A 25,440-nucleotide genomic window follows, 5' to 3' on the forward strand; every position below is an offset into this window, starting at 1 on the left:
AATAATTAACTCGAGTGATAAAAACTGTTGAACATTTTTATTAATTAAGCTGTTATTTCATTCTCCAAGTTCTCTAAATTACTCTTGTGCATTTCATGGATTTAAATTTTCTGCTATTCTGTATACTAGATAGTCTAGTATTTGTCGGCCTTAAAACCCGTCGTTCTTTACAGTATTTATATATTGTAAACAATAGGTGCTAAGAAAATATTAAAATATAATGTAGAAAAAATAATGTCTTTTCTAACGTAAAAAAACCATTATTCGAAATTGTTAATAATATAAAAACAATACATTCCTCCTTTTTTCATTAATAAAGCAACACTTTTATTTTATATATTGAAGTATATAATTTCAAAAAATAATATTTATTTTTCCTATCATATGATTTCATAAATTTCATGATTGTAATATTGCTATACTAAATTCAATTATCTTGAATTAATTTCATTTATCAGATATACTCAAATTATATAATGATATTTTTCGTAAATGAATAGACGTTATATGTACATAAGTAATGTATTAATAACATTTTCACTGTATGTATAAAAATACAGAGCATTGAAATAAATTGTATTATAATTAGTACGTTTTATATTTATATTAATATATTATGTCTATATGATGGAATGATAATGAATTTTAATAAGAAAGGACTAACAAAACGAATTATTTATTTATCGTAGATCAAATTGATGTTGTAAATTGATATTAAAAGATGTTACTTCAATAAGAAAATTGATTTAGCAACAACAAAAGTATTCTCCTAAAGTATTGAGTTTCTTTTTAGCCATGGTAAAACAGAGAAGGCATATAATAACCCATGTAAAGAAATTAAGCCATGTACAAATGATTGCGAGTTGTAATGCAAAACCTGTATTTAGTTCCTCTCCCCGTCTAAAATTATTAGCATCCGGTTGAAGATAATCCATATAGTCAAAAATTGCACCGCATGCGAGTCTATGTCGAATTACCTAGAATAAGGTATACCTTTATTTTTATTTAAAGTTCAACCAAAAATTATCATAAATAATATATTAGACTCATTAAAATACAAGAAAAATTAGAAATAAATCCTACATGAGCTTCACGTCCTCTGGAACCCAAAAGTTGTATCAAACCTCTTTTATATTGTTCACAAGTTTTATAAAAACCGTCCGTCATAACAACCGCGTGTGCAAGCGATAGACAACCAATCAAAGCAGCGCAAAATGCTGACGACATCCATTGTTTAAATGGAGTCCTTCTTTTAGGGCCAATTACGACGACTTGCCCATTAATAGTGGTTCTACAACATTTTTTATTTAACACAATAAAACATAAAAGACATCGCTAGAAATATAATAAAACTGACAATCTTTAATGAAATATAAAGCATCTTTAACTTTATTAATTTCGAATTTGATTTGGTCTCATTTTCAAATTTGAAAACAGGAAGTTGATGTTGATTGCACTGTACATGCGCAGAAAAGAAATGCTGGAAAAATATGACGCAAAATTTGTACGAATACCTTTTCAAGTAAAAACTAACAAGGATATTCATGTTCGGATAAGAATAAAGATAGGAAAATTATAATAATGAATTGTTATACCTGTTATTGTTGCAATTCATTGTCCTGGGCTCATCGAGACCACGATTAATACAGCATCTGTAGATATGATATACACCGAAGCACAAGCCGATTATAACTGTAGGAACGAGTCCGTAGACACCAAAATGGCATAACTTTATATCGCCACCCATAAACGTGCTAAATGTATTAATACCATATAATATACAACCACAGTTAACGCTAATGCAAACATTTAAGGTCATTTCCCAATGCTGCCAAATGATCGCGAGAGATGTCAAAGACACAATAGAAAAAATCATCGATGCATTATACAATATCGCGAGAAGAGTTTCTGCTTGCGAGGTCTTCATTATTGTAAATCAGTTTTCAATTATGACTTTCTACTTCCACGATAGATAATATCCAAAGTCATACATTATTCATTAGTTTTTGGCATATCGAAAAATTACATGTTTTATTTCGATTCGTTCAATATGTCCTTTCGAGGATGAGAAAATCACGTATAATCTACAAAGAAAAATTCGAAGTAATTGATTAATAATAACATTAAACTTAATATTTATTCGAAAAAAAAATATATCAAACATTTGTGTGCACGCTCCATACATTTGCAATTACTACCACATTTGTATTATTACCACATTCTATAAAATTATGTTATGACTTTTCAAATTTCTTTTTATTTCGCGCCTTTATTTAAAATCGAATCTGTTACTTTTCGGAACTACATAATTTATTTAAACAAACTTCAACGATTACCGATTTATCCTTTGATCGATCTAACAATTAAATGATAATGCACAGTACGGGTTATAAATCACTGTATTAAATAGGAAAGTTGAAGAACTTCTAAGCAGATTTTCACTGTACGATGTAAGAACCGTCTTTGAACGAATAAATATTTTAAAAGTAACTATCTTCCCGATCATCGTTGTACTATCGACAGATCTATTTTCAGAATACATTATATATCCATCTTCGTTTATGGAGACTGTAAACTTTTGCACGTTTTAAAATTGAAGTTCGAAGAACGAAAGGCAGAATATTTAGAAAACGAAGATTGATTAATAGGATATATAATTAATATCTGTCAATCTTTTTGTACAAAAAAATATCACATGTAATTCAGCAAATTTGTTGACACTTCCGAGATATAAAAAACAACGTGTAGTAAAATAACAATGAATATTTTAATATATTCACCATTCTAATACATTTACGCGTGCACAAAGATATTTCCGTTCGACCGATAATAAATAATCTTGAAAAATAACAAATAGAAGCGTAGACTGCAAGACTGCGTAAAGGATTAAAAATATCGGAACGTAAACTAATCAGATACCATTTCGTCGGCTGTATCATCGAATCGGTAAAGCACGTATATATGTGAGTACTTGCGTACATATATCTTGTGTATTTCTTGTTGAAATAAGCTATACGTATGCGTAAATCTTCGTCCCTACTGGTTTTTCTCCACGGCGGGAAAGGTCGTCGAAAGATTGAAGCTCAAATATTTGATCTTTGCGTTTTGACGTTCTTAAATCATACTCATGCGTAGTTGCATATAACGACGTATAGAGTCTACAATCAATTATTTCTCATTCTTTTAACTTAAAGACACCAAATCTTACAATGTGATGAAAGTATTATCAAAAAAGAAAATATTCTTATAATTCTTTACAGTGGAAATTAAATTATAAACTCTACTTTATATATGATACACATTACCTTCTTACCATGATTTTTTGCCATTCTTCTGAAATTTTTCACTTTATTAGCACAAAATAATCGATCATATTTAAAGAAAATTTTAAATCATGACAATAAACAAAATTTAGTTGGATATGAAATATTTTCTGATTATCCGGATGAGTAAAACCTTTATTCTATATCACTCTGTAATATTTTGAGATAAGCACAGATAAGATTATATAGCAATACCTGTGAAGCTTACCAATACTCTAGTCTACATATATATCCAATCTTCTATAAAACTAGAAGTAATCAAAAAGGTTAATGTATCCTAAAAAGATAATAGATCTAGAAAGCAAGCAACGATAAAATAACAAGTGTATAATCATATTCAAAATTCTTTAAAGAAGATTTCAAATAAAAAATGAATTAAATTTGAATGTAAAATTAAATATTTTAGGGTTTATATAAATGACATTGTTTTGTTGTTTCTTTATCAAAAAAATTTTTTATTTAGGCAGTAATAATAAGTGTGAGTGATTCTTTGTACTCATGATAAATAGGTATAAGGCAACGCACAAATAAAAATAAATTACTATCTACTAATCGATGTAATAATAAATATATATACATATACATACACATACCATATATATATGTATATACATACATTATACAATTTGTTCTTTTATAAATTGCATGCATTTCTCATTCATAATAATTTCTTTTTTATGCAGGCGTTCTGACCAGATTTCCTATTTATAGGACACAAAGATAGAATTTATTACGAATTTTCTAATGGTTGAGAAACTCGAATCGTCATTTCAATCTGCAAAAAAAAATAAAATGTCTCTTAGGAGCCTTTATCGATGAACTAATATAGTCTGTGTCTGTCTTTCATAGTATATATTAGTGTATATTTTATCATGATTAATTATTTTGGAGGATATGAATTTTATAATTTTAAATAATTATATAACAATTTTTATATTAGTATAATATAGAATTCATTCATGCCCTGAAAGATTGTAAATTTGAATAATTATTCTTTAAAATAATTAATGTGTTATTCAACTATGTGAATTAATTATAATATATAAGGCTACTAATTTTATACTAGCATATAAAAGACAATATAAATAAAAATTGGCAAATATATCTCTTTCTATGTATCTTAAAATTGATTGATACGTTGAAATCTTTAATTTTTATTAAATATCAATGGGATACGGTCAGAAACATTCAGGGCAGACAAAATTTGACTAAAGGGCTTTCTGTAAGTATACACACAATCTTATGCTGGATTAACACCATATCTTAACTGTGAATGTATTAACTGTGAATTCCATAAGCAATATAACGATGCTATTCCTAGTCCAATGCAGCCACTTAAAGCACATTTCCTTAAACCACCTGTAATATAATTACATGGAATAGATTATTTAATATTAATTCTTATAAATTAATAAAACAAAATAAAGCAGGATGTACACACTTGTGGATTTGAACAACATGCCAGTCGCGGTTGCTGCTGCTAATGTATTCCAGGAGTCATCGGTACTTCTTGCCCAAGATAAAAGAACACCGAAACCGCTATACATCACTGTAATTACTCCGAGTGTATTTGCTAGAGCTGATCCACTTTTCATAACATGATTAATCAACCTGTTTAACGAATGAAGAGACAAAATTTTTGTATATATATCTTGCATACATGATTTTGTATTTATGTATGTGCTTTATCTAAATTATATCCAAATATATTGAAAATACTTACACATATAACAAATGGAATAGTAAGAGAAAAGCAAAAACAGAAAAAGCTAAACAAGTACATACTGTGTTCTTCTGAGTTTACCGGTTTGTCCAGCTAGAGCTGTTGCTTTAATCCCTCTATATAAACCAGTGGTACCACCAATACCTGCTCCTATCATACAAGCAGCACCTATTTGACTAAAAGCTAATTCAAAACGTCCTCTTTGTTTTACAGCTCCTTCTGGAAATATATATTGTGGCTCGCGTGGAGGAAGGTATGATGGATCAAAATTTAAATATGGACTAAGTGGTGCTAATCCCTCTTGAGAAGTAACTGAAAAGTAAAATGAACAAGTTTTATAGTAAGTAAATTAACTTCTTTATTACTTCTACAAACTTTATTTTATTAAATTCAAAGTAAAAGATAAAGAATATAATAGATGAGCAAATATTACCGATTAATAATTACAAAAAGATCCTATTTCTTACATAATTTTACATGAATCTTCAATAATATCTTTTCATAAAAAGAATTGTTTTTTTCATGTAAATAATATTCATAAAATATTACATATTATTAGAAATCATGTTCTGTAATTATTTTTGAAAGAATGGTAATAAGCTCTGTGTAATTTTTAATTTATTTTTGTATTGAATATTAATAAAATAACCAAACAAGCACGTTGCATGTATATCTAGATTTAGTTGATAACAAAGATATGAAGTTCTTCTTTTACAATAGAGTATTATTCCTCGCGTACTTACGTGGTATATATTTATTATCAATTTTTCGATTGGCAGTTTTTGCATTATCATCGCGAAAATCAATCATTTTCAAAAAATTATATGCAATATACCCTCCTCCAGAATTTATTTGTAAAAATAAATGTCCATGAATTACAGTAGTAGTTTTAGAACGGCGACTCGCAGAACTAAAAGCAAAACCACCATACCACCAGAAACAAATTATCGGCCGATAAGTATAATAAAATAATTTACTCGAATAGTGAGAGATATTTAGAAAAATAATTAATCATAAATGATAAAATAAAATTATAAGAAGATAAACAATAAAATATTTATTTTATTCGATATTAACATTATTTTCTAATATCAAACACGTGCTAAATCAAAAGTATGATACTGTTCACATTTGTTATAAAAAATTATTCTTTCGTAAAAATATCAAAAAACGTATATAAACAAAAGTTTCACAATATTTATTAATTAAATCATATTCTTTTCATATGATCTTTTATCTTTGAAAATTAATAATAATTTGAAATGTCCCGCGTGCAATGGAAATTCTGTCGTTCTAATTGGTCAAAAATGACGCCATGACGCTTGGCTATTAATAAATAGCGCAGGCGCGAAGGTTGATCTGTGCGTATCCGCCATTTGCGTAAGTCGATTTCATTGTTTCTGTGTGTGTGAGCTTAGAGCAAAGGGAAACGTTGGCGATGGTAATATTCGTGTGCATTTGGAAAAACATGGAACGAGTCGATTAGCGTAATACCACGCACGCTGTAACGCACATATATCCGAATATATACTCTTCCGAAAGTAACGATGATATTTGGCAAAAATCTTTTCATGTAAGTTTTTTTCGCGAATGAGCCAGGCAGTTAAGGTAAAACTATTTTAGTCGCAAAATTTGGCGTTGCCGTAAATGAATTTTCTCGTCATAATATTGTACTGCTTATGTCTTTCCAAAGCTTATGCTTTTCTGCTTTAGATAAATACCTTATATATTTGCTCAGTGTATTGTGATATTAGTGAAGTATTGGCGGTACGTTTGCCGGTAACTGATCATTTTGATTCTATGACTATTAACGCGTTCCTACAGAAAATTATAATGAAAACTCCTTACGATGTTCAAACACTACTTGTAATTATATTATGTTATACTTATCTCTATTCGAATGACGAAAAAAATCTGTTAATTTCTGAAATATTTAATGCTTATCGATGTGTCATTCTAAAGGCAAAGTTCGATCATCGTACTCTTACAAGTGCGCATTTCTAAGATCATCATTGAAATCTCCTTTTTAAAACACAGTATTTATCATTGATATTCTTTAGATAGAGTTATAAATGAAACGCAATAACATTAGCTTTTCATATTGGCAATGAAAAAAAGAAAGGTTAGCTTACTTTTTTTTCTTTTATTATTTTAGGTAAAACGAAGAAAAGTATTAGACCATTGTACATTGAAAAATGCTGATTAAATAATATCAAAAAAAAACTGATTAGTCTACCAAAGTAGCAAGTATTTGATAAATACTATGGGGGCATTTTTGGATACTCCTAAAACAGATAAATATAATGAACATGGAGCTGGCAATGGATTGCGATATGGTGTTGCCAGCATGCAGGGTTGGAGATTGGAAATGGAGGACGCTCACAGAGCTATAACTGGCTTAGAAGGTGGCCTTTCAGATTGGAGTTATTTTGCGGTGTTTGATGGTCATGCAGGCGCATTGGTATCAGAACATAGTGCAGAGCATTTGTTAGAGTGCATAATGAAGACTGAAGAATTCAAAGCCGAAGATGTCATTAAGGGAATACATTCTGGATTTCTTCAGCTTGACGATGAAATGAGATACTTACCAGAAATGAGCTCTGGAATAGATAAATCTGGTTCTACAGCAGTCTGTGCATTTATATGTCCCAGAAATATATATATTGCTAATTGCGGCGATTCTAGAGCTGTACTCTGTAGTTCTGGAAGCCCGGTATTCTCAACACGAGATCATAAACCTTTTTTAACGGCAGAGAAAGAAAGAATACAAAATGCAGGTGGAAGTGTAATGGTACAAAGAGTAAATGGTTCATTAGCAGTTTCAAGAGCACTAGGAGATTATGAGTACAAAAATTTGAAAGATAGGGGTCCCTGCGAACAGTTAGTGTCACCAGAACCAGAAATATTTGTAAGAGACAGAGATGATGAACACGATGAATTTCTAGTTTTAGCATGTGATGGTATTTGGGATGTAATGAACAACGAAGACTTATGTAATTTTATACGATCAAGGCTATTGCTTACGGATGACTTAGAAGCAGTCACGAACCAAGTCATAGACACATGTCTTTACAAGGTAATTTTCTCTTTGGCATATATTATACATATAAATTAGTAAACTCTAATTTCTTAATTTAATGTTACTAATTATAAGAAGTTATATTTCAACATTTGTTATTAGGTTTCTTATAAATTTCTATTTTAAATGTATATTGGAATATCCAACATAGTTGATATAAAAATTGTCATATTAAATAAAAATTTCATTATAGGGTAGCAGAGACAATATGAGTATAGTCTTGGTTACGTTCCCTGCTGCACCAAAACCAAATTCTGAAGCACAGGAGAAGGAGGCTGAGCTGGAAATGGCCATTGAAAGGAGAATTAAAGGTTCTTTCACTTTTCCATATACACATTCATTATATTCTTTTTGTTGTTGTGTTAATACCAGATCACAATGTCATACATGACATTCCTTCTAAGATTTAGTTAAAGTAAGAATTAATAGAAAATTAAATTTGTGTACTTAAATCCTTACATACTTATAAATATTGAATAGCAATTTATTAAGTTATGTGAGTTGTTTAGTCTTTATAAACTAATATGAAAAGCAAATTGATTCGCGCAATATAGAAACATTATGTACAAATCTTGAAGTTCAAAAAAGAGATATATTTAAAGATTTGTCAATTATTACAATAATGTTCTGATTATATTATAGATATTATGTGCACGTGCACATATATGAATTTTCTTTGAAAATAGTAGTGATATTGAAGGTACAAGAATATTTATGAATAAAAATAGTACATTTCTAACTATAATAATAGGACATAAATTATGGACCAACATTATTTATATAAAATTTACTACAAATTTATCTATTAATTTTCTCTAAGATTTATCGTGTATTAAAAAGTGTCATTATATATTTTTAAAATAATTCTTGGTGCCATATAAGTAGATGATAATAAGATCTACGTTATTATATCTAATTATTCTCATATATCTGTATATTTGTCTTTGAATTTGACAACTCTAACCATCTTATATACAAATAGAAATAATTAGTTTGATTACTGTCATCTATTCTCTTGTAATTTTATCAGAATTGAGACGATAATAATTCTAATATATATTATGTGCTTGCTATCCACATGTAGCAATAAACCTATATATATTTAAAAAAATGCAAATAACAGGGTACTTCCACTCATATAAGTGAAAACTTTTGGTTTATATATCAATTTAGAAAATTGTAATATACTGACTTTTTCAAAGATTAAACTTACTTCAAATACAAAATTATTATTATTTAGAGATATATTCCACCCTTGGAGTTGACAGGTGCCTAGACAAACAATAAAATAAGTTAAAGTTATATTAAGGAAGTTGTTTGTTCCTCTCTTGATATATATTAAAGCAATGTAGCAGGTAGGTGAAAACCTTTTTAAAAAAGTCTAGAGGAACTTCACATAATGTTTTTATGTTATTTTGTAAACAATGCATTTCTTATGGAGGAACATGACAACTGAAAAGATCATATATATAAATAGTGAAGAAGAAGGATCTATACTTGACAATTCCAGAGGTGGATAAAGACGACCAAAAAATATATACATTACTTTAAGGAAAACGTGATATTAATGTATCTACTTAAGACAGGAGTATGCTTCATATATTCCCATAAGAAATGTACTGTAAAATATATTATTCCAGTCCTAAGTAGATGCACGTGTATGTAATTCTAGTTGATATATTTTCTTTTATATATATATATATATACGTATATATATATATTATAATTTTTATATAATAGAAAAAATACTGCATGAAAGACATTCTATTTACATACATGTTTTCTATTTATCAATTATATATATCCACTTTTTTGTAAACTATATAATATGCAATTGCTCAAATTTCTTTTTGATCTATAGATTCATAAACATTGCAATGTTTTTATATGATATCACTCATAGTATTTGATGTTTTTCATGTTTTACTATAGATGTTTCTATTGAATTCTAATTTTTGAAAATATTTATTTTTTCCTATTCTTATTGAAGTAATTTTCTAGTGTATGATATATTGAAATACCTATGACAAATGTTACATCCAGTATACACAGTATTTCCAACTATATAACTTTCTCGTTGCAACATAAAAATGTATTTTATTCATGTTTTTACATTATTTTCACTATTAAAATAATAGGAATGCATTTATTTTTTATAGTTAAGTGGCAGAATAAATATTAATAGTTTTTATTATTTTCATAGAAATAGTAGCAGAACAAAAACAAGAGGATAAGATTGACTATTTGAAACTATTACAACTTCTTGTGGACCAAGAGTTTCCCAATCTGCCTCCAGGTGGTGGTCTTTCAGCTAAGTAAGTATTGTTTTCTTTCTGATATATCACTTATACTTTTTTCTCAATTACATTTTTTTATATTATATAGTTACAGTTTTTTATATTGTACTTACAAATGAAAACAATGAAAATTATGTCTTTTGTATTGAAATAGAAATCACATTGCTTTTGCAACAAAATTATTATAAGATTAAATAGTTAATTTTACCACTAAGTATAAGGATATAATGGTCTTATAAATTTGGCTCGTTTTCTGATTAAAATTAGATTTTTATTGCAGGCAAGAATCCAATTATTTTCTCTTATATTATACACTTTCTATTATTATCAAGTATATAAAAAATATCCAAAATTTTCAACTTTTAACCAAATCTTGCAAATCAATAATATTTTTTATTTTTTATTACAGGCAACTTTTGATCGAACAAGTGTTTCGAGAATTATGTCCTAAGAAAGCGGATAGTGTAAGTCTTCTATATGATTGATTCCCTTTATATATATCGCTGATTTTTTTATACTGCATCAAATGTACAATTATAATTAATGGACTTATCCCGTTTTCATTCATATAATGATGCAGATTTTAAACCAGAAAAACATTTATTTTAGTGATAGCTCATGGTATGTAAATTTTGTTTTTGCTTTTTTCTTTTCTTTTTTTTTTCTTTTCTTTCTTTTTTTCTTTTTTTTTTTTTTTTTTTTTTTTTTTTTTTTTTTTTTTTTTTTTTTTAAGAGCAAGAAAAAATTGATATATTAAAATTGAGATTGAATGAAATAAATCTGTTATAAATAGTGTGCAGATTAAAAATATCCTTATATAACTCGACATCAAAAAAGTAAAAGTAAAGAAATTGAAACACGCAATATTTCTCATTCCAAAAGAAAACACGCACGTGCATGTGTGTGTGTGGTGTGTGTATATAATACACATATATATGTTAAAAGAAATGAAAAATACATATAAAAAACTTAAAAATTTACTTTGTTTGTTTACAGAATAATAATATCTGCTATGAGTTTAAGTAAATTATAATTAAAAATTAATAATTTGAAAAAAGTTAAGTCTAAAGTTGCATGGTGATAGGGGATAAAAGAATTGAACTTAAAATATTTATATAAAAATATTTTTTACTTAATTATATTTGTTATTACTTTCTAAACGCTTTTTCTTTAGTTATCTTATTTTGACTTCAACTTCAATTCAGAAATAGAATTTGCAAAATTATAATAATAAAGAACATATGTCAATTCAAGATTTCTTTTACTTAGTTTTTTATAACGCATACAAATTTTTTAGAGAATATTTTACTTGAATTATTTAAGAAATACACACAGAACTTTAAAAACAAGTATGCTATACATAAAAAATGGAAATAAAACTCATTACATTGCACGTTCTAAGATGAAGTTCTCAGAATGCATATTACAAGTCCTACAGCTAATTCCAATCAGTATTGGTATTGCTGGTTTTAATAATTATCACTATCTATTGTTAGATTTTATAAATTTCTCTTTATTCAGGAAATAAAAAAATGTTTATATTACAGTTATATGCAGAGGGTTTAGAGATATTATACTAAGAAATATGTGCATACATATTTGATTTTTTATTATTTAAATTGCACAATGTGAAGAAGTAATAAATAAATCATCTGTAAAAAATGATTGTAAAATAAAAATTGATTATCAGGAATTTCTAAGTATTGAACAATTTTGTTCAATGCATTGTTGGAAAACATTTCTCATCAAATTTTTACATTAAAACTAATGGTTGTATTTGACATAACATATATTTACAAACATCTGAAATAAATAATTCTTTTTTAATAATAATTAAATTATATAATTATTGGTATTATAATCCAAAGTTTTATTACCTTCCTAATAACTTAGTAGAGTATTTCTGTAATACCCTCTTGCTCTACGTTGATAAAAATGCATAATATTACTATAAATATTTATATATTTTTGTAGTCCTAGAGGGATTCATACTCAGAATATTTACTTCTTGGTTGGTCTTTGCTACTCTTTAATCAAAATCTGTTCTATACACATGTATATTGTTATTAATTCTATATTCCAGATTACCAGAATACTTACATGGAAAGAGTAGCAAAACTGATCACTAGATTTATCTAGTACTATCTCTGTATATATGCATAAAGTTATGTCTATGAAAGTGTGTATTCATATTTTACTCTGGTAATTGTAAAATTTAAGTGATAGTGGAATTATGTCGATCATGATGGCCTTGATCTTAGTTTCTCAAATTGATGTTTATTTAATCAGTCAAACAAATTTAATTCTAATCTAATTAAATCTTAAATCATTTCTGCATTATAAAATAAATATATAAAGATATGCAGTTATATTAAAATAATATGTGTCTGTTACAATATTATCTAATATAAAAGAATATATATATATATATATATATATATATGACAATAATTTTCATTATGGTAAACTTATATAAACCTTCAGTAGAAAATAACAGATAAAAGCATTAAGTATATACAAACAATAAAAATATATTTCAGAGTTATTCATTACAATGAATTTTAAAAAATTGTGTGCATTATTGTTTTTTTTTATAAATTTCATTTCTAAATAAATTAGTTACTTTTAGTATCTTCGAATAAAATGGAAACTAATTTTCAAGGCTATCCACTAATTTAAAACTGTAGCATAGATGTACCAAAGTACGTACCATTTCCGATTATAAGAAACTGTTCTCAAATTAACAAAACTGGATAGATTATTTTGAAATAATATATTAAAGTACAATATATACTTCAAATACTGTAGAATGATGGTCTATTTTTACTAAATGTGATTTTTCTAAATTCTAAAGCTTGAAACAATTGATACTTTTAATTTTTCTTATTTCAGATATTAATAACACTGATTTTATTGTTGCATGTGTAGTGCCCTGAGGGAAAGCAATTGATATCATACTTGTGATATGCAGCATTTTGCACATAATTATTCTGCTGGAGTGGATTATATCTCAATTGTAATATTACTAGCTATTTAGTTTGACATTTGACATTTACTTTTATAATTTAATATTTCAAAGCCATTATTTACCAATGATATTCTAAATAGAATTAATCGTATAACTGTGAACAATTGGACAAATGTGTTTGTCAATTTTTAAGCTTTTATATGATGTTTAATGATTACAACATAGTTCTCTTTTAAAAAAAATTACTTTACAAATAACAACATTGGTAGTGATTGGTAGTTGATACAACATTCTGGAAAAAACAAAAACATTCGTGAGATAAGTTTTGTGAAATTAATACAAATTAGAAAGGAACAGAAACCATTTTATTTTTGGCTTGCACTAAAAAAAAATATTCTTTAAATATATATAAATTTTAATTTATTAATGTCTTATTATTTGAACTATATCCTATTTATATGTAAAATATTATGAAATTGTTGACTCTGTGGGTGTGTGTATATATATAGAAGTATGATTTACGATAGTACAAACATTTAAAAGTAGTTTTAAATAAAACAGGTCTTTGATCCTAACTTGAATGTGAATTATAATTGTTTTTCTTTTTTCTGATAGTGAAGCTTTCTTTATTTATAGTCCTATTCTGTACTTTTGTGTTTTAATGTCATGTCAATAAAATAGAATAATTTAAATAAGTTTTGACCATAATTCTTAAAAATACTAGATATTAAAAGGTTTTTTTAATCATTTTACAATACTACCATGTAAAAATCCTATATTTCATTAAATTTTTTTTTTTTCTTTTTTTTTTTTTCGTAAAGAGCTAACTCTAAGATATGTATTTTCAGAATAGGACTATATTATATAAACAAAGATCGTGTAAAATATATATATCTTCATAAACAAAAAAGACTAGTAATTTATTATTCATTATTTCCAATTAATAATTATAACATTTTATAATAGTATCTTTGATTAATTTTATTGAAACAATGTGGTCATTAATATTTTGCAGTCAATTTATATGACTTGATTATTTTTCATTTTTATCATTTTTCCCAAATATTTTATTCTTCATTTTTAACTTCATCAAATTAATTTCCATTCAAAGAAATGTATTGTTTTTTGCATTATAGCATCATGAATAGGTGACTTCTATGAAATATTAATATATATTCTATTTCATATATGAAAAGAGAAGTTATATATTTACGATACTTAAGCACATCATTTTAAATTAACATAGCATCATTGAAAAGCTTTTTCTAAAACTAACTAGCATGGTTGAATGTTATCAAGCTTCATTACTACATTAATCACTATATGGTTACCCCAAAAATTTATAATCGTATTTGAAAATTGAAACATATTTTCATCTTCGAAATTTATTAATACAGTAAGTTTTGTAAATATTTTTCATTTTTAAAGAATTAAGATTAAAAAATTTATATTATTAATAGATTATCTAAATATACAAAATGAATATATATATATATATATGTGTGTGTGTATATATATATATTTTTTAAAACTGTGTTAACTCTATTTTTCATTAATTGCTTATATAAATATGTATATTCAACAATTAAAATACTATATAATGATGTGCTTACAGAATTCACAGTCCAGTTAGTGTACTGAGTATGTATACAGTTTGATACATGTATGCAATAGACTGGCCAGTCCAATAGTGGTGAAAGTGAAATGTCCATCAGCAAGAAACATAGTGGAGTGCTACATGAGCAGAGACTGTGCAAGATGGCAATAAATGATACAGACACATATTTGATGATTTATCATGGAAGTCATCATACATCATACTATATAGCTAATATCAAATTATAACTCTAAGATCAACTGTACAAAATACCTTATCTGTAGCCAAGGATTAAATATTGCTTTTTATTTTTTGTGGATTAATTTTAGATTATTTTGTGTTTAGTTTATATCATGTAATACATTGATATCTTTTGCTACTTATAATATTTCAAAACTATATATATATATGTGTGTATATATATATATATATATATATATATATATATATATATATACACATACATACATACATACACACACACATCTATTTGATAAGAATGTTTTTTTCAGTATAAAGAAGATAAAATAAAAACTTTCTTCATATATGTATCTCATATATAAAAGATGCTTTAAAGATGAGTTATATTATTTTAAAAAAGATAGATTATGTTTGAACTATTTCTTTTCTGTTAAATGTTCTAATGAAAATTAATTCGATTTCGAACTCGAATATCGAGTTATAAGAATATTTTATCACAGTTTACTGTATTTTTTATAATTGCATCTACCTTATTAAAAATGTATTTCTGTTTTATATTTCCAGTTAGATTACAAGTTTTTATAAATTGAATCACTGATATTTTGAGAACATATTACGATAATAATATATAACAGTATATGTTTTTGTTAGACTGCAACTAATATATGTATAGACTTTTACATTTTCTTTAAATTTATATTCTTTTAACAAATTCAATCTTTTATTTATTTAAATACTCAACATAATATGGTGGAATGTGTCTTAAATAATGAAAAATGTAGTAACAAATATTTATTATATTAATCTTCTAAACATTATCAAAGCTGAAAATGACAACAAGACTTCATTTTCACATATGATTTTACTTTTTCATATATATACATATGAAACTGATAAAATAAACTTTATTGGATATATGATAAATATTATTTTACATAATATGCTTAATTTTTTGAAATGTTTATTCAGCTATAAAAAATTATATTATACACAATTATCTACTGATAATGAAAATGATCAACATTTATATCATTCAAATTTACTATAATCTTTTAATACGACATTTTTGATAACATGTTTCGTTACAATCATATTTTAATTATAAAAACATTCATATATTAAATATCTAAATTATATTACATGTATTATTATTTTTCAAATTTATTGAATTATACATTCTTTAATGATTTTTTATTCTTGGCTATGAGATTTGGGACCAATTTTAAAGTTGATCCAATTAAATCAGTTAAACTTGTTCTTTAAGAATTCAGGCTAAAGACGGATGCGGTATTTTACAAAATATTATTTTATAGTATAAAATTTCAAATTTAGCACACAATATACTTGAAAAAAGGTTTATGTTATACAAGTGTCACATAAGGCAATATACATATGTCAACAAGATTACTTTATGTAAATGGATATGTTATGTAATAAAAATGAAATTGTAGTTGACTAATGTTTTGTATCATTATCACATATACTATTTTCATACGTCTAAAGCAATATTTCAGCGTCATAAAAAATAAATATTGTTCGCCATTAATCCAGTGCTTTCATTAATGTTTACTTATTCCTCATCTTCTTAAGGATGAATACACAATATTATTGTACCCAAGTACTTTAACAAACTTTATAATATATACTGAGAAAAAAATAATTAAGCATTTGTCAATATTATATATAAAATAATAAAAAGATAAGTAGTAAAAACTTATAAAAAAAAAAGTATCAAAAATAAATAGTAAAAACAAATCCTGATTTATTTAATAGAAATATATCACAATGACACATTTTCCAGAAAAACAGCCATGTTAATTAATATAAATCATTCACACACACATTCCTGTTTATATATTATTTATTAAATATTTTAGCTGTTTAGACACATGTTGAAATGTATCTTGTAATTCTCTATACTGAGTTTGTTCTTGATGAAAACACTCTATCAAGTTCAATATATATTTACTGATATTTGATATTATAAATATTAATAATTAAATAAAAAAAAAATATCCTTATTAATTTATATACATACAATTTTGTGCTATATTGTACAAATATAGTTAAATCTTTACTTAGCAATATCTACATAATGCATTTTAATTCGTTTCAAAAAATTTATGATACCATTATATATTTCTATAATTTTGAATTTCCATTTATTACACTAATTAATTAGTTTCTATGTTCAAAGATTCCTTAGAATTGCCACATTTGCCTTAATGTTACCAAATTTCAATTGCTCAAATAGTCTACAATAACATATTTTGCAAATATGTGTGTATGTATGTGCATCTATTATAACATTTTCGATTTATTTAGCTATTACATATCATTTTTATTTTTCAATCTACTCTATATTAATTTTAAGCAGCAATTGTAAATTAAAAATAAATATATTACTAATTATTTGCGTAACAGTAAACAATTCTTAGCTCTATTCAGCTTTATAAGTACTATATAAATTAATAAAGCAATTAAATAAATGAGCTAATTAAATAAATGACTTTATTTACTTTTTATAAAATTAAGTATAAGGCAAATATGACAATGAATTTGAGAAATGAAATTTTCTGTTTTTACGTACAAAAATAATTTTACTCTCTGATACTTAATAATTTATCTAAATCGCCCTGTTTGGTACCACTGCACTATATTTATGTGCACAAATTGTGATTTTATCATATTTCTTATTATATCGTATATATTGTGCTGTAAACTACGAATGGAATATTAGTCATTTACATAGTATATTCTTAACAATTTGATAAGTATATACACACGCACATGTGTATACAGCCAATACAGCAGTAATTGTAATTTGTGTGAATAAGTTTTATTTACAATAACATTCTTCAGTCACGCATGAAATTTCAATAGATTGTATGTTTTTGATTTTTTAGTTTTCGAACAAATTATCAGTATACTTTTAGAATGTATATAACGACTTATATAATACAATATTTGAATGCTATAAGGGTTGTAATAGTAATACAATATATAAGAATAAGTTAGTTTAATTAATATTATCAACTTTTTTGTGAGCACATTGGTTTACTTACAAATGTGCCAAAAAGAAAGATATAAATATTTTAAGTAATTTGTAAAGTTTATGAAATAATTATAAATTTCAAGAAAACATAAATTATTTTATGATATGTCCCTTGAAATTATTTAAAACATTCATAGTCAAGAACATACTAATCACATAACTTCTCTATAATTTTATAAATAAAGATATTAATACCATATTGCATTTAAGGAAGCGTGATCTATCTTAAACATTTTAAGACAAAGTAATCACAAAGTACTGCAAAAAAACAGTAATCACTAATAAGGCAGTCATAAATTCACATATGTTGCGATATTAAATTGTAAGAAAATAATTAAAAAACAATGTATTATAATATATCAGAATACAGCATGCTAGTTAAGCAACGTTTCTCGCTATAGGTTGTGCATTCAAAAAATAAGTCAAATATATATTTATTTTTTTTTTCGTCCTACTTCCGTCTTACAGCACACCATCTAGTATGCATTCTTTACTATACTTCCGGTAGTGCCTAACGATGTTGTCTGAAATGTATCGAGAATCTTATAGATAGCAATAAAAATACGTTTACAACCCTTCAGACTTCAATCATAACATAGTTTTAACATAGTAAAACAATTTGTATCATTAACTAAAATTCTTTAATATCGCATAGGATTTAAAAAATTTTTGTCTATATACGAACTATTTTTAATTTGAAAAATTACATCTAACAGAACAAACATTTTACGTAAAAGATAAATGATATTTTTATAAGACATACACCTTAAAGCATTTCTAAAGGATATATATTTCAATATGTACATACATATTGAAGTATTTAATTAAAATTTGTATAAAAAGAAGTGTATCAGTAAAAAAAAGCAGTCTATTTATTGGTTGTCCAACCACGCCAAATAGAGGCAATACTAGCTGCGGCACTCGTTACCAAGCCTCCAGCGACGCTCTGGTTCACTTGCATACTAGAAGATTGTTGATTAACCAAGGATCCAGGAATGGGAACTGTCATTTCAGGACATGCGACATTTGGGACCTTTAAAGAACATGAAAAATTTATTCAGACATTAATAAAATTTTAGGAAAATTGGTGTGACTTACTGCTTCCCATTCCCAATTAAAAGCATCTTCTTCCTCATCAGAAGCAGAATCATCACTGTTTTCCAAGTCAGGAACTAACTGACTATACAATTGTGCTATTACATTGGGATCAACTTCCATTGGACCGATCCTATGTAACAATAGATATTTACTGTCATTATAAATAATTATATATATTTTTTTTCTGATATAAAGTATTAGATATATCATTGTACCTTCCAAGATCACTGATTTCAGTATTGAGTAAGTGCATTAGATTTTGTAAAGTGTGCATTGGATGAAGCACTGCAATATCTGTATTTTGTGTAAAGCATAAATGTAGAACATTACTGTTAAGCCTTGCTACCTTTCTAGCAAATTTCTGATCCGACATTTCATTGCCACAAAATTCTCTAAAAATATATTAGTTATAATATTTTACTACGTGTGCATATTGTAAATCAATAAATAAATCTGACAAATTATTATATAGCTCATCACTTACCCATAACCAAGTTTGTAAGGTAATCTTACATTTACATAATATGCTATGATATTGACAAGTTGAGTGGCAAAAGTTAAAGCAGCACTGATATTGTATGCTGGATTGTGCAATGGTTCTTTATTTGTACCAGGCACGCCATCTTTATTTGCAGCAACTAAAAGACAAATAAAATAATAGATAACAACTTCTGATAAATATTTTTAGATAAATTGATATTTAAGATAATTACCCCATAAAGAATAAGCACTATAATCGCCTGATCCTGGTAATGTTGGAGCAATTATACGATGTTGTACTTCTGAAGCATTTTCTGCATCATTAATCCATCTACCTCTTACATATGATGTTCCTGATGCATCTGCTAATGCACAAGTAACCACATCTGCATTTACATCTTCTTCACTACTACATAAACTGTAATTATGTTAATACATATCATAATCATTATAAATTTTATTATTCTAACATGAAGTTTACCTTCTGTTGGATTGCACCTGTGAAAGTGGAAATATATATTGAATCAATTGTTTAGCAGCAATTCTAATAACTTTCTTTAATTGTTGTCGTTTTCGATCTACTGCATCTTTATGTTTCTCTTGTTTCAAACGCATTGTATTGGCCAATTTATGTAACCTTTCAATTCTTTCTTCATGTCTAGGAATTCTTAAAGCCAACTGAGAATTCACATCTTTCAGAACATTTAAACGTTGATTACCTATCGTGGATTGAAATTAATATAAAAGATATTAATATATCAAATTAAATTTTGCATGCAAAAATAATAAATACAATTAATAGTTATAGAAGCATACCTCTGTTTATACTTTGTCTGGTTTCATGAACTAATAATTGTAGAAGTCTAATTCTTTCTTTACAAACATTTATATCGCATATCTGTACAAAAGATGCAAAATATATAACACATTACAACAATATAAAATAATAAAATAAAAAATAGCAAGCATCAATTCAAGTCATGAATATTTAATCTCTTACAATATTCTTATAAAATATATTTTGTTAATACCAATTTATCCTTCTGTTTATGTTTTTCAAGAGCCTTCACGCATTTTTCTTCAAGTTGAGCCCTGGCAGCTTTCAAACGAAATAATCGTAGTTGCTTATCTGCAAAACTAAATAAAGAGAAATTTATATACTATCATACTACTATTTTAGTCATTAAGTATTTTTCTAATTTTATACAAGTAGTCTGGACACGTACAAGTATATTCAATTAATATCTTTCATTCTTATAAAAAATTTAACAAGACCTCTTGTATCTTATAGATAATCTTAATATTTTGACTAAAAGTTAAATAATTTAATTTTTATAATAGAAAAATATAATTAGAAAGATATAATCAGAAATAGTAATATGTATATATACCGTTCCGAGTAAACAGCATTTAAATGAATGAAATCTCCATTTTGAATACATTGTCGACAATAAAAAATTCGTCGACTATTATGGCACAGTGGACACTTTAATAAATTAACGGTTAAACGATTGGAAACGTCTTCTAATTCAGAGGAAAGATGAAAATCTGCAGGAGCGTTACAAGAACCGTCTGAACTGCTTGTCGCCATAACCAAAAACCAGAACCATGAACGCGGACTTCGTCTGTCTGTTGTCACTCATCAGCTGATCCAATATTTACTTGTAATGTTAAACCGCGCCACATTGTGATATTTGACCTATCAAATAATATTGCTTTTTTAACTTTTATTTAATATATATGACGAGGCACTTAATTTGACTTCTAATTTACGCGTAATTAACTATTTAAGTATCGAATAGTAACAAAAGTCAACATAAATTTTGACTTACGTATTTCATTGGTATTTCGCAGTAATGATTCTATTTACATAAATGTCCTTATATACATGAAAACGGAATAAATTACATACGTAATTAAAGTTCTCATTTCCTTTATAATATAATATAAAATATTAATTATTATTTATATATCAAACAAAATATATATACCAAATTTTTTATTTCATTACAATTACATCAGTGATACCTTACTTTTTGTATTTTACTTCCGAAATAATCAATTAAATGTATCTATACCTTTGTTATTGTTGAATTTTATAAAAAATACTGCGACAATAATTATAATTGATTAATAACAATTAGCCGTGGTATATAATTTTTGATGATAAAAATTCGTGTATATTAGCGTATACAAAATGAAATTGTAATAACCTTTGCGCAGATTCTGCCCGCGCATTCTCCAATGAAATGTCTCATAAATCGCTTGTGCATCGTATTTCAGATATATTTTCAATGATAAATTGTTATTCATATGAATTTATAGATTTATATTAAAAATTGACATTTATTTATATATATTTTTAATCATTTTCTCACGTATATCTACATATAAATGTAATTTTTCATACAATGATCAAATTAACCAATAAATTGAAGATCTATTTTAATGAAAAATTTGTTTCAGATGAGGGATTATTAAATATCTAGAAATAATTTAAATAGAGAATCAAAATGACATCAATTATAAAACTTCATGCCATATCTGGAGCAATGGATGAATCTCCACCTTGTTATATATTACAAGTTGATGAATTAAGAATATTACTTGATTGTGGGTGGGATGAAAATTTTGATCAAGATTTTATAAGAGAGTTAAAAAGGTACAAAATCCATAATATATATAGATGTTATTTGAGATTAATATTAATATATCTTTTGTATCATCTAAAGATTTAATTTATTTATATTGATTCCTTAGACATGTTAATCAAATAGATGCAGTTTTGCTTTCATATCCAGATCCATTGCATCTAGGTGCACTGCCGTATTTAGTAGGAAAATGTGGTTTGAATTGTCCTATATATGCTACAATACCTGTTTACAAAATGGGACAAATGTTTATGTATGATATGTATCAGGTATTATTCTTTCACAAAAGTATACATAAATAATTTAGCTCACTATGCATGATACATTAAAATATTATGTTTATTTTAGTCTCGCCATAATATGGAAGACTTTGATTTATTTACTCTTGACGACGTAGATGCTGCATTTGATAAAATTGTGCAATTAAAGTATAATCAAAGCATATCGATGAAAGGTAAAGGTTATGGTGTTACTTTAACACCTTTACCTGCTGGACACATGATTGGTGGAACAATTTGGAAGATTGTTAAAGTAGGGGAAGAAGATATAATATATGCTGTTGATTTCAATCATAAGAAAGAACGTCATTTAAATGGATGTGAATTGGAAAGACTACAAAGACCATCATTACTTATAACAGATGCTTTTAATGCCACGTATCAACAAGCTAGACGTAGAACTAGGGATGAAAAATTAATGAGTAAGTCATTATCATGATAACACATTCTCTCTTAACATTATTGTTAATTATTTTGTTATTCCTTTTTCTCTTGCTCTAAGCAAATATCTTACAAACGTTAAGAGGTGGTGGAAATGTTCTTGTCAGCGTGGATACTGCTGGACGAGTTTTAGAACTAGCACACATGTTGGATCAATTATGGCGCAATAAAGAATCCGGTCTACTTGCTTATTCATTGGCACTTTTGAATAATGTTAGTTACAATGTTGTTGAATTTGCAAAATCTCAAATAGAATGGATGAGCGACAAGCTTATGAGAAGTTTCGAAGGTGCTAGAAATAATCCATTTCAATTCAAACATTTACAACTTTGCCATAGTATGGCTGAATTAAATCAAGTACCAAGCCCAAAGGTACAATATAACAAAATATTTTGTTTAAAGAAAAATAAAATGCTTCTAATTTTTGATAATGAATTTTAGGTTGTACTTGCAAGTACTCCGGATATGGAATGTGGTTTTTCACGGGAACTTTTTCTCCAGTGGTGTAGTAATCCACAAAATAGCATTATATTAACAAGTAGAACATCTCCAGGAACACTTGCCAGAGATTTAGTAGAAAAAGGAGGAAACAGAAATATTTCTTTAGAAGTAAAAAAACGCATCAAATTAGAGGGTATAGAATTAGAAGAATATTTAAAAAAAGAAAGAATAAAACAGGAACAAATGAAACAGGAACAAATGTACGTTAAAATTAATATCTTTTATATAATTATCTACTATTTATTACTAAATAATTTTTTTTCAAAACTTTTACGAATTGTTATATCAGGGAAACTGCAGATGTTAGTTCAGAATCTGAGGACGAAATAGAAGTAGGAGGTGGAAGAGGAAAACACGATTTGTTGGTTAAACAAGAAAGTAAGCCTGGGTTTTTTAAACAAAATAAAAAACAACATCCTATGTTTCCATTTATCGAAGAAAAAATAAAGATAGATGAATACGGTGAAATTATAAGGTAAGATAGTTCTGTACAAAATTATATTTAAAAAGGATTGTATTATAATAATAGATTGTTCTGTACTCACTTTCCTTCATTATAGACCAGAAGATTATAAGATAGCAGAAACCATACCAGAGGTAGAAGATAATAAGGAAAATGTAGAGACAAAACAAGAAGAAGCCATACATCATCCAGAGGTACCCACTGATATTCCAACCAAATGCGTACAAGTTATGCGTACAATGACAGTTAATGCATCTGTCACGTACATAGATTTTGAAGGAAGATCAGATGGAGAATCTCTACAAAAAATCCTAGCACAATTAAGGCCACGACGAGTTGTTCTTGTTAGAGGATCCAAAAAAGACACAGAAATTTTAGCACAACAAGCACAAAGCGCCGGTGCTCGTGTTTTCACACCTGCGAGAGGAGAAACATTAGACGCTACAACCGAAACTCATATATATCAAGTAAAACTTGAAATGATTTTCTTTCAAGTTTTAATTGAATAATTTATTATTATATTAAAATAATTTTTTTCTACTCAGGTTCGTTTGACAGATGCTTTAGTAAGCGGATTAAATTTTTCAAAAGGGAAAGGTGATTCAGAGGTTGCATGGGTAGATGCTATGATCACAGCTCGCGATCCAGTTTGTCGAGATGCTGTAGCAGAAAACGAACAGTTGGAAGAGAATAGTGATAAAATACTTACACTTGAACCTTTACTGCTAAATGAGGTATAAAATTAAACAAATACAATTACATAAATAAGTGAACATATATCAAGATGCATTACAATATTTATAATATACGTCTAGGTTCCTGGACATCAAACTACATTTATAAATGAACTAAAATTATCAGACTTTAAGCAAGTTTTAAATAGAAGTAACATTCCATCAGAATTTAGTGGAGGAGTTTTATGGTGTTGTAATAATACCATCGCTGTCAGAAGGGTTTGTATTAAAAATTGTTTATAGAAATATTTGTAGGCCTATTAACGTGTGATAATAATTATCTGTTTCAGCATGAAGCAGGAAAAGTTATATTAGAAGGTTGTATTTCTGAGGAATATTATAAAGTACGTGAACTGCTGTATGAGCAATATGCGATTGTATAAATATGATTTGTGTAAATAAAATTAATTGATTCAGAATATTTATAATAATAAATACAGAATTTCTTACCTAAACTAATATTTTAGATTATTTAACAAATATTTTCTTTGAAAGTACACAATATTATATATATTCCTATACATCTTTAATATATATAACTTTTGTATTCT

General features: G+C 26.5%; 5 protein-coding genes across 22 annotated transcripts; 2 read left to right on the plus strand and 3 right to left on the minus strand.

The window, feature by feature from the left end:
- Nucleotides 1–551: 551 nt before the first annotated feature.
- LOC118450077 (uncharacterized) lies at nucleotides 552–3,495 on the minus strand. 7 transcript variants are annotated; one of them, XM_035885495.2, is made up of 5 exons: nucleotides 3,314–3,495; nucleotides 2,920–3,158; nucleotides 1,596–2,084; nucleotides 1,084–1,291; nucleotides 552–977 (listed from the first exon to the last, which is right to left on the minus strand). In XM_035885495.2, exons 3-5 carry the CDS (start codon nucleotides 1,925–1,927, stop codon nucleotides 747–749), a joined length of 771 nt encoding a protein of 256 aa, XP_035741388.1. In that variant the 5' UTR covers nucleotides 1,928–2,084; nucleotides 2,920–3,158; nucleotides 3,314–3,495; the 3' UTR covers nucleotides 552–746. The 7 variants fall into 7 exon arrangements, with proteins under 7 accessions (XP_035741388.1, XP_035741389.1, XP_035741387.1 ...); XM_035885496.2 differs by having other exon boundaries at nucleotides 2,980–3,158; nucleotides 3,306–3,495; XM_035885494.2 differs by having other exon boundaries at nucleotides 3,306–3,495.
- LOC118450076 (protein phosphatase 1B) lies at nucleotides 2,869–16,643 on the plus strand. Of its 4 annotated transcripts, none has more exons than XM_035885491.2 (7): nucleotides 2,869–2,963; nucleotides 5,260–5,386; nucleotides 7,202–8,122; nucleotides 8,319–8,436; nucleotides 10,329–10,440; nucleotides 10,832–10,886; nucleotides 13,351–13,783. In XM_035885491.2, the coding sequence occupies exons 3-7, from the start codon at nucleotides 7,310–7,312 to the stop codon at nucleotides 13,384–13,386; spliced, it is 1,134 nt and encodes a 377-aa protein (XP_035741384.1). In that variant the 5' UTR covers nucleotides 2,869–2,963; nucleotides 5,260–5,386; nucleotides 7,202–7,309; the 3' UTR covers nucleotides 13,387–13,783. The 4 variants fall into 4 exon arrangements, 3 of the variants coding, with proteins under 3 accessions (XP_035741384.1, XP_035741385.1, XP_035741383.1); XR_004840575.2 differs by lacking the exons at nucleotides 2,869–2,963; nucleotides 5,260–5,386 and adding exons at nucleotides 6,406–6,619; nucleotides 15,006–16,643 and having other exon boundaries at nucleotides 13,351–13,438; XM_035885492.2 differs by lacking the exons at nucleotides 2,869–2,963; nucleotides 5,260–5,386; nucleotides 13,351–13,783 and adding exons at nucleotides 6,406–6,619; nucleotides 15,006–16,643.
- Tim23 (translocase of inner mitochondrial membrane 23) lies at nucleotides 3,786–5,949 on the minus strand. Of its 4 annotated transcripts, none has more exons than XM_085663632.1 (5): nucleotides 5,790–5,949; nucleotides 5,109–5,358; nucleotides 4,765–4,934; nucleotides 4,607–4,682; nucleotides 3,786–4,098 (listed from the first exon to the last, which is right to left on the minus strand). In XM_085663632.1, exons 1-5 carry the CDS (start codon nucleotides 5,854–5,856, stop codon nucleotides 4,089–4,091), a joined length of 573 nt encoding a protein of 190 aa, XP_085519758.1. In that variant the 5' UTR covers nucleotides 5,857–5,949; the 3' UTR covers nucleotides 3,786–4,088. The 4 variants fall into 4 exon arrangements, with proteins under 4 accessions (XP_085519758.1, XP_035741396.1, XP_035741395.1 ...); XM_035885503.2 differs by having other exon boundaries at nucleotides 3,787–4,098; nucleotides 4,592–4,682; XM_035885502.2 differs by having other exon boundaries at nucleotides 3,787–4,098; nucleotides 4,560–4,682.
- Nucleotides 16,644–16,735: 92 nt separating the features above from the next.
- Nucleotides 16,736–21,412, minus strand: Atg14 (autophagy related protein 14). 3 transcript variants are annotated; one of them, XM_035885489.2, is made up of 9 exons: nucleotides 21,213–21,412; nucleotides 20,853–20,958; nucleotides 20,638–20,719; nucleotides 20,303–20,540; nucleotides 20,055–20,227; nucleotides 19,826–19,979; nucleotides 19,557–19,733; nucleotides 19,342–19,471; nucleotides 16,736–19,276 (listed from the first exon to the last, which is right to left on the minus strand). In XM_035885489.2, exons 1-9 carry the CDS (start codon nucleotides 21,410–21,412, stop codon nucleotides 19,112–19,114), a joined length of 1,425 nt encoding a protein of 474 aa, XP_035741382.1. In that variant the 3' UTR covers nucleotides 16,736–19,111. The 3 variants fall into 3 exon arrangements, with proteins under 3 accessions (XP_035741382.1, XP_035741380.1, XP_035741379.1); XM_035885487.2 differs by having other exon boundaries at nucleotides 20,055–20,230; XM_035885486.2 differs by having other exon boundaries at nucleotides 20,055–20,239.
- Nucleotides 21,355–25,310, plus strand: CPSF2 (cleavage and polyadenylation specificity factor subunit 2). 4 transcript variants are annotated; one of them, XM_035885484.2, is made up of 11 exons: nucleotides 21,355–21,485; nucleotides 22,288–22,483; nucleotides 22,582–22,741; nucleotides 22,821–23,172; nucleotides 23,253–23,563; nucleotides 23,633–23,892; nucleotides 23,982–24,167; nucleotides 24,253–24,622; nucleotides 24,701–24,889; nucleotides 24,971–25,108; nucleotides 25,180–25,310. In XM_035885484.2, the coding sequence occupies exons 2-11, from the start codon at nucleotides 22,335–22,337 to the stop codon at nucleotides 25,270–25,272; spliced, it is 2,208 nt and encodes a 735-aa protein (XP_035741377.1). In that variant the 5' UTR covers nucleotides 21,355–21,485; nucleotides 22,288–22,334; the 3' UTR covers nucleotides 25,273–25,310. The 4 variants fall into 4 exon arrangements, with proteins under 4 accessions (XP_035741377.1, XP_035741374.1, XP_035741378.1 ...); XM_035885481.2 differs by lacking the exon at nucleotides 21,355–21,485 and adding an exon at nucleotides 21,591–21,733; XM_035885485.2 differs by lacking the exon at nucleotides 21,355–21,485 and adding an exon at nucleotides 21,955–21,970.
- Nucleotides 25,311–25,440: the final 130 nt, after the last annotated feature.

The sequence above is a fragment of the Vespa mandarinia genome, chromosome 23 (genome assembly GCF_050613455.1).
Source record: "Vespa mandarinia isolate Hongniang chromosome 23, ASM5061345v1, whole genome shotgun sequence".
Taxonomy (NCBI): Eukaryota; Metazoa; Arthropoda; class Insecta; order Hymenoptera; family Vespidae; genus Vespa; species Vespa mandarinia.